The 8,920-nt window shown below is 33.4% G+C and overlaps 2 protein-coding genes across 2 annotated transcripts; one reads left to right on the top strand and one right to left on the bottom strand.

Moving 5' to 3' along the window:
• The first annotated feature begins 379 nt into the window (after positions 1 to 379).
• On the top strand, positions 380 to 8,864 carry Polr3F (RNA polymerase III subunit F). The gene is made up of 4 exons (XM_069039259.1): positions 380 to 498; positions 7,801 to 8,007; positions 8,062 to 8,308; positions 8,362 to 8,864. Exons 2-4 carry the CDS (start codon positions 7,838 to 7,840, stop codon positions 8,848 to 8,850), a joined length of 906 nt encoding a protein of 301 aa, XP_068895360.1. The 5' UTR covers positions 380 to 498; positions 7,801 to 7,837; the 3' UTR covers positions 8,851 to 8,864.
• Positions 3,263 to 7,705, bottom strand: mRpL40 (mitochondrial ribosomal protein L40). The gene is made up of 5 exons (XM_069039260.1): positions 7,546 to 7,705; positions 7,410 to 7,496; positions 7,185 to 7,355; positions 3,488 to 3,686; positions 3,263 to 3,423 (listed from the first exon to the last, which is right to left on the bottom strand). The coding sequence occupies exons 1-5, from the start codon at positions 7,581 to 7,583 to the stop codon at positions 3,310 to 3,312; spliced, it is 609 nt and encodes a 202-aa protein (XP_068895361.1). The 5' UTR covers positions 7,584 to 7,705; the 3' UTR covers positions 3,263 to 3,309.
• Positions 8,865 to 8,920: the final 56 nt, after the last annotated feature.

Raw genomic sequence — 8,920 nt, 5'->3', positions numbered from 1 at the left:
TTCAGGAGTAAATAATGACGCCTTCTGAGACTACTAGTGAAAAAAATTATTTTTAACTGTCAACATGACACTTAAATTTAGCTTGACAGTTAGTGCTAATTTACAAATTTTCGGCTTTGTTCAATTTACATCGTTGGGTCGTGCAAAAAATAGGTAGTATATGGACCTCGGGAGTGAATTATTTTTATCCTCAGTGCTTTGTAGGGGCTACAAACTGCACCTCTGGTAAAAATCATCCACTTCACTCTTCGGTGCATAATACGGGGTCATTGTAAATGACTGTCTCATCGCAGTAGGCGTTGGTGACGTAGTTGAATGTGCCGCAAGCTTTATAACATGAATGAGACTAGCATCGCCGATAGGTAGCGCTGCTGACGGTAGTGTAAATTTGTCTACTAGTTTCTAGTTTGTCTAACGTTGCGAAGCTAGCGGCACGTCCCAAATTTGTGTGGGTTTTCAACGCCAACTGCGATGGGACAATCATTTATAATTACCCTGGTAAACTCCTCACAACAATTATCGCATAACATATGTTTATACGGTGTCATTATAAATTATTGTACCATCGTAGGTGGCTGTGCGCTATGCTTTAGGTGCGCGGCTACACCCACTAGTTATTACAAACATTTATAATGACCCCGTACATGTAAAATTTGAACTTCGACTTCATTTTTTTTGTGTGTTATCCTTCCGAGAATGGAATTGTATGAAATCCATAGTGCACATATCAACATAAGGAGTTACAGTCATTGATTAATTCGCGATGTGGTAAAAGAGATGGTTCTGCAATGTCTTGCATACAGTCAACAAAAATTAACACAAGCAGTGCAAAAATCAATTATCATTCCAATATAGGATTGAAATCTTCTTAAAGATTAAATTTAGTCTACTTATACCAAATGTTTGACGACCATTTGCTGTGTATAAAGAGTGTTTTTTTAAATTTGGCGTCGAAGTAGGCATTAGAGAGTCGATTGAGATCGCACCACTCGTGTAAAAGCGTAGGTTACAAATAGGTAGCTCTCCTGGATAATATCTTAAATAACCCACTTACACCATAAATAACTATTATTATATTTATTTTATTACAGTATTAACTCAGTATCGGTGGATTATACTCATATCAGATGCCTTAAAAGTTTGCAAAACAAACCATTTATGTTTTTAATCTTTTTAAAGATAAAAAAATATCTGTTGCAATTCAAAAAAACATACAGTCAAATTTAAAGAAAGTGGTCGTCAATGTCATTTCATTTAATGTTACGCCAAAATGTGACATTGACGACCACTTTTTTTTTTAATTTGACTGTATTAGCCGTTCACGATTGTGTTAAACACGCAGCAGGCCAAGATATTTTTTTGTTAGATTGGCGTCAGGTTCTGTAATAAAAGGCGTTTCGTTTTTAAATATTCGCCTTGTTGTCAATTCCGTCATTAATTTGGTTAATAATAATTTCCCCATTTTAATATATTAAAGCCGTTTGACACGATGACAGTTTTGATATAAAATTTTACACCAAAAATAATATTAAAAATTTCGGTGAGTAGCATATAATCGTGTCAAAAATAAATTACTCCCTAGAATTCGAACATTTAGGGAAATAACATTTTTCATGTTGCGTGTAACTAGAATTTTCAAAAGTAATTTAATTAAGTCCGACTATACTTGGGCCAACCAACAGATATATGTAGTAATAAAAAAAGGAGAATGTGGCCTAGTTGCGTAGAACGATATACGCCGAAGCCTGTTTCAAAATGAAACAGGTTCTTTGCCATTTGTCATTCTTATAAGTCTTGAAAAAAAGCTATTTTGTAATACAAATCGAAAAATGCCAAGGAAAACAAACAAACATAAACATGTGGTCAAACTCCCGAAGCGAGGTTAAAACGAATGAGATGCCGGATGCCGTCAAGTAATTTTTGTGGAAGTACATCAGGCTTTCGAAAATCTACGCACGTTTTGAATAAGCCAATTGGAAGCTGCCATTTAAAATACGCGGGCACTAGGGGGCGGTTTTATTACTATATCTAAGGCAATCTAAGGTAACTAGATCAACACACTACGTGTAGAGGTACCGCCATCAGTGATTTTTTATGTCTGTCCTTGTCGCACAATGGGATTTTTTATACATGAATTAAATTATCGCGGATATTGCACTAGAGCAGAATACTCGCTGATATTCGTCCGTTGCTAGGTTATTTCTTTAATATGCATTAATATGATTGGTTTAAATTTTCTGAGGGCAATAGTCAAGAAAATAGGTATAGTATAATATAACGGAATTATAATAGGTATGATTATAAAATCTCGGCTCTGCCTCGATTTTACAATATCTCAACCTCGTCTGTTATATCCATATCGGCCGTATGTTGTTTCATAGTTTTCTTTATACAAATCATGCTTAACATTTAACGATTATTTATTTGTAAGACTGACATTTCTCTTTACTTCAAAAATTAAATTTAGTTGTCATTTGTGCCGTAACCGTAGCAACAGCAGCAAAAATAACGACCTCGGTCTGATAATTTTGAATAACGGCCTAGACCGTTATAGGTGTCATATCAATCAAGCATTGAGTACTGATAAATCCTAATAACAGTATGGTATAAAGAAAAATATTTGTCCACATCTTTTGTTTAAAATTTACAATGTAGGTTCTAAATCTTTCATTAAATAAATTTGTTTTCCTGGGTCTTTTTTTATCTTTCGAATTGGGAAATCTTTTAATAATAGGGATTAAAATGTTTGCTTTTCAGTTTTAGAGCTTCGTAATTTATTTCAATATCCGTGGACACTGCCTACTAACTTTAATGAAATTTAAAAATAAGTTGAAGTTATTAATGTAAATGTAATTATTAATGTAATGTAATACAATACATAATATTTTTAAAAATTAGAACTTGTGAAGAATTAACAACTTAAGCTAAAAGTGTACGAAAAATAATTTTGAAATTAGCAGTAGAAAAATCATTAAGTACCACGAAATAAAGCTTACGCCATGTAAATCCCTATGGTTCATCGATAAAAAAATTAGATCTGTACCGAGCGAAATGTCTTAATGCCACATTGGCCGCGATCGTACGTATTAAGAGTTTTATGCTTATTTTTGATCACAGAATCAACCTTGAAAGTTTGTCGCTGGAATTCTGACACCCTGTATAAGTAATTTTATGACAGTATTAACATTTACGGACTTCTATCAGAGTAAAATTTACATTTCTTGGTCAGGATTTTCCTTTGTTTAAAATAATTACCTCAGTATCATACATTACTGATTTATTTTAACGACGAATAACAAAGATTCAGAATTATTCCCATTTCTTTGAAATGTCTACGTAATCACCGTCTGGACTATCGTAATTTTTAATAGGTGGTGTTTCCATTGGACCTTCACGTTTAAATGGTAACAACTGGAAATCGATCTAAAATAAAAACATACATGCGAATACAGCATAAGTTACATGCATTAATTATTATTGAAATAACCTGCATTGCTTCTTGGTATAATTCTTCAGATTCGTTTCTTAGTTCATCTAAGGCTCTTTGCTGTGCAAATGATATACGATCTAACATTTGTATATCGTCAAGGCGTTGATTCTTCTTATAAGCGGCCCACTGTTTCTCTAGAATAGCTCGATTTTCTTGCACATCCGAAGAAATTTGTGGTAATGACCTTACACGAAATCTAAGAGACAAGATAATTTTGTATTTATACGTTATACATATACATATTAAATTAAACTTATAAATTTATTATTCAAATAATTATTTCTAAATATGGCTTGCTTTTATAATATCAAGAAAAATGGCGTGTATGCGTTGTTTTTAAATTATAAGATTTGTACATAAAAAGGGCTGGGATGCTATTATTATTTTCTGAGGTGCCTTTTTCACAACTTGCGCCCCAGAGAAAAAGAGGAAACACGAGATCGCATTTGGATGTGTAATTTGAAAAAAAAAAAATCTATCCTAAAAGATATTCGAGAAAAGACAACTTAAAGTTGACCAATCAAAGATCTATACCTTCAAGGTATGTATATTTGGCGTAGTATTACGTTGCTAGGATTTCATTTAAAAAAAAACATCTTTAAAATATTTGGGCGATGGGGTTTTTGAAAGATGTTCGTGTCAAATTAAATTTGTAATAAAAAAATAGCAAAGCCTTTGTTTATTTGGTTACAATTATGTATTCAGCCGCTGATTTTTTAGAGATGATAATAATTTTTGGGGAATGTGAGCGTAACGCCAGGGAGGCAGCAAGAGCCTTTTAAGAACGTTTTCCGGACAGAAATGACAATAATTTTCTATAATTATAAATAAACAATTTGTTTTTGTTTCATAGGCTCCAAATGTTGTATTTATGCAGGTAAAGCGTACACAAAGATGCCAAATCTTTGCACGTAATGAAAAATAAAATCTTGTATGAACCACGGCGCGGCGTCACCGAATGATTACGCCCATCAAACGATATCCATCTCTCGGGCTGAAGCGCTCGAGCTGGATTCATTGTTCTCCGGGCGTAATCATCGTTGTAAGGCCCTTGGTGCATAAATAGCTTTAAATGACCTAGAAAGCCATTTAGTTGCGACCATCAAGCATCAACCACTACCCCATGAGCCCGAGGCCCGGGGTCGGTACAAGACGAAACTTGAGAGCGCCACCGACGCGCCAAACATCATCGGTGGAATCGCTACACTCCAAGGGTCTCCTAGAATCGCCCACAAGCTTTGCAGTAAACATTTGAACTTGCAGTGGAATGACAGCTCTAACATTTCAGATGGTTAACCTAAATTTGTTGACAATAGAAAAGTCAAATCTAATACTGTCAAAATTACAGTAACCCAAACATTTTTTGTAGCTGATGGTATTATTTTTTAAACCTAGTAGAAATAACATCACACCTTGAGATGAGATATTTTTTGACAACTTATTGTCGTCGGCAGGTGCCAATTTTCTCTGGTGCGTGAGTTGTGAAAGGCCCTGTATATTTCAAGCTTACAAGTGTTCTGGGTTTAAAAATAAAATAAAGCTCATTCAAATCAAAATAACAGTCCTGCTATTTTAAACATCAAATTGGCGACACATTTGGAAAAAGTAAAAGAAGTTATTTATTACATTTTCTAAACATATCGCTTAAAGCCAAAATGGGAATTAAAACGATTTTTTTAAACTCTTTCTATCAAGTTTTTTCTGCAAAAAATTTAGTGATTTTTTCATTGTACTATCGCGGCCAAAATACTTTGGTCGTCAATGTGACATAAATGACATTCAATTGTAAAGCAAACTTTAGGATGTTTAACCTTATTTTTTACTACTGTCAAAATTATTTTAATCTATCAGTGTCATACGGGTGGGGTAAATCCCAGCTGCGGAGGCAGGGTTCAAAAGCAAAAGATCAACGTGGTCGCGGTTTAGACAACCTTCAGAAGCAAGTAAGACGATTCTATATTTATCAAAAACTGAAGGTGCCATATTTTTGACAAGAATAATTTGAAATTGTCATGTATATTGACATTAATACTTGATTTACATTTGAAGTGTCAAAAAGTGACGACCAAAGTATTTTGGCCGCGATAGTAGTTGGACTAAAAAAAACGGGACGCGTCAAAAAAAGTTGACACCATTTTTTTGGTTTTTTAATAGTGTGAAACCGTCTTCCGACAGATTATTATGGTCAAAATTGAATGACATAAAAAAAAAATGATTTGATAGGTATTGTCAAGTAGACAATTAATTGGACAAAACCAAATTTACATTAGAAAAAGATTCATGTTCCGTTTTTTTTTTAATCCAACTGTACTCTACTGACACAAGTAACAAATTTCATAATGAAATACTGAAAATATTTTGCTAAAATTTCCTTGCTTTTCAAAATAAAATTACTTCAAAGATCCAGTGAGAGTCAAAACTAATGAACTATTTAAGCTTATTCTATCAACATTAGCCATTTTTTCATTTGCATCGGTATTTTATTTTTTATTCTATTAAAGTAATGACACTACTGATTTTGTAAAATCAATAAATAAACTAATTAGCACTATCAATCTATTTTAGGTTGAAATGTGTCCTGCCCTAACTCGACCTGACTTACAGTCGCGAGCAATAAATTTTGCTCGTCAAGGTCATTCTTTGACGCAATCGAAGATGCTCCATTGTAAAACAGTCGTAAATGTCATAACCTATCATCATGTTGTATGACATTAATTATCATTTTTTTCTCATTTTTTTTGACACTTTGTTGACATGCGCATAATCAGGCATGGAATTTTTTTAAATTTGTGACAATCTAACCAAATTTTGAAATGACATCGACGACCAAAATTTATTGCTCGCGACAGTATGTAGGTACATGCTGTGTTTCATCATTATATTAGGTGATGCAAAATGTGAATAAGTATGGCAACTATGTACGAAAAGTTATGTGGCAAGTGGCAGTTGTGTGGGTGGAGTATAGTTGACATTTGTGTGATATTTCATGAGAGTGCATTAGATTTTTTTTTCACTACTAGTCTTAGAAGGCGTCATTATTGACTCTCGAACTGAACCCAGAAGTAGAATTTCTCTCCTACTAGTTAATAATTTTTCATTATTAACCAGTGGTTAAGAATGAACAGCCGTCACCTAGCAACGAAAGATTTTCTTTGATTTCATTGGTTAACGTAGACAGACGATTTTCAATTTTCATAGCAACCGTTGAAAAATGAGAACTCGGATCGTCGCATCGGACAAAATAATTTAATTAATAATTATTGTTAGAAAGGGTTTTAACGTATCTAGTAGTGAAAAAAATAATATATACACCACGGTAGAGAAGACAATTTTAAGCCTCGCTTCTTTATTCCCCTCGAAGCTTCGCTTCTCGGGAAATAAACTACCTCGGCTTAAAAAAATGTCTTCTCTACCTTGGTGTATAATTACTATTATACCATTGCACATTGATTTGACAATTTTCAAAATTGCGCGACTATGAACTGTCAACTCTATCCTATGAACACAGTTGCCACATAAATTTTCGTACATGGTTGCCATACTTATCAACAATCATTTTGAATCATCCAATATTTTATGCCTATAATTTTTATTGTTGATTAAATTGACCTTTACTTTGGAGTCACTCATATTCATAAAAATCTTGATGAGGCACTATACTTTAGTTTCATTAAATTAATTTAAAAAAAATTACTTTTTTTCATCTAAAAGGCTGAGAGGTATTTCACATTCCTCCAGAGGCTTTACTTGACGAGCATTTTTTTCCAGACGTCTTATTTGCTTCTCCAGTTTCTTCTTTTTTCGATCTTCTCTAGCCTTCAGAACAGCAGGATCTACCTTCTTCTTTTTCTTTAATGGTTCCGCCCTATCAACACCAATGTTCAATATTTTTCAAATAATTTCGTTTCTGCGTACTTACAGTAAACATGGTGTTGTCTTAAAATTCAAAAATATATTTGTGGCAATATCACGCCTTATATTTTTTTGAAAAGCTTGTACAGTTAACCTAAAATAATAAACATTCATCTATCTACTATTATCAAATTATTATCAACCTGTTGAATCCATTTATTAAGTTAAATCCATTCATCATTTTTTTTAAATGTGCGGCGAATTCCGAAAAAATATTATAACTTTTTTGTGTAAGTAGAAGTCATAACCACAGACATAACCTTTTTATCCGACAACAATAGATATGTGGCCTTCGCTTCATAGATTCAGATCCATGGTCAAATTATAGCTTGTTTACTTTCTATTTCTATGGACCGGTTTTGTAAACATAACCTTTTTTAATGTAAATGAAATTGTAGATTAGGTTCTTATGTTTGGAATAAAATAAATAAGAAAATGACCGAAGCAACAAGTTCCGGTAATGAAGAAATCACCAATGAGGACCGTTTACTCGAGTTAGCCAAGAGTAGACCTGAAGGAATTTCAAATGAAAATATTAAACAATGTATTCCGAATTTACCTCTCGAAGAATTAGCTGTAATAATCAATAAATGCCTGAAGAATGGGTATGATAAGATTGAAATGCGCCAGTATAATGTTACTCAATAAATTTATTATAGGTCACTGGAATTATTTAAAACTAAAGACAAGCTTTTGTATAAGTATAAAGATTCTTCTAAGAAGAGTGTAGTAAGGGGTGCAGATAATGAAGAAAAAGTTGTATTTAAGATTATTGAAGAAGCTGGAAATAAAGGAATTTGGATAAGGGATATTAGATTCAAATCAAATTTAAACATGACCCAACTAAATAAAGTTTTAAAGAGTTTGGAAACTAAAAAAATTATTAAAGCTGTTAAATCTGTTTCGGTACTATTATGTAAATAAGTGTAAGAACGTGCATTATTTAATGTGTCTTGCAGGCTAGCAAAAAGAAAGTCTACATGTTGTACGATTTGGAAGCAGACAGCTCAGTAACTGGAGGTGCTTGGTACCAGGACCAAGACTTTGAGTCTGAATTTGTAGATGTTTTGAGTCAACAGTGTTACAGATATTTAAAACAAAAGAGTGAAGAAGCAGAAAACATGGGAGGTGGCCCTTTATTAGCTCGTAACAGGAGTTACGCAACAGCCAATGATGTCCACAAATTTATATCTGAATTGGGCATCAGCAAGATATCGTTGTCAGTGGATGACATTGAAAGCATCTTGTACACAGTTGTATTGGATAATAACGCTGAGCGGATTGTTGCCACGAATGGTTCATATTTGTACAGGGCCGTCAACAAATTCATGTCTACCCCTGGACTTGTGAAAACGACGTGCGGCATTTGTCCAATAGCTAATAGATGTGCCGATACCGGATCGATTAATCCAAAAATTTGTAATTATTTTACCGAATGGCTTGAATAAATCGATTGAACATTTTTGTAGCCGCTGATTTTTTAAAGGTCCGGTGTGTGTGTGCGCAGGCCTTTATTCA

This window comes from Tenebrio molitor, chromosome 2 (assembly GCF_963966145.1).
Source record: "Tenebrio molitor chromosome 2, icTenMoli1.1, whole genome shotgun sequence".
Classification (NCBI taxonomy): domain Eukaryota; kingdom Metazoa; phylum Arthropoda; class Insecta; order Coleoptera; family Tenebrionidae; genus Tenebrio; species Tenebrio molitor.
This window is presented reverse-complemented; position numbering and strand designations above follow the sequence as displayed.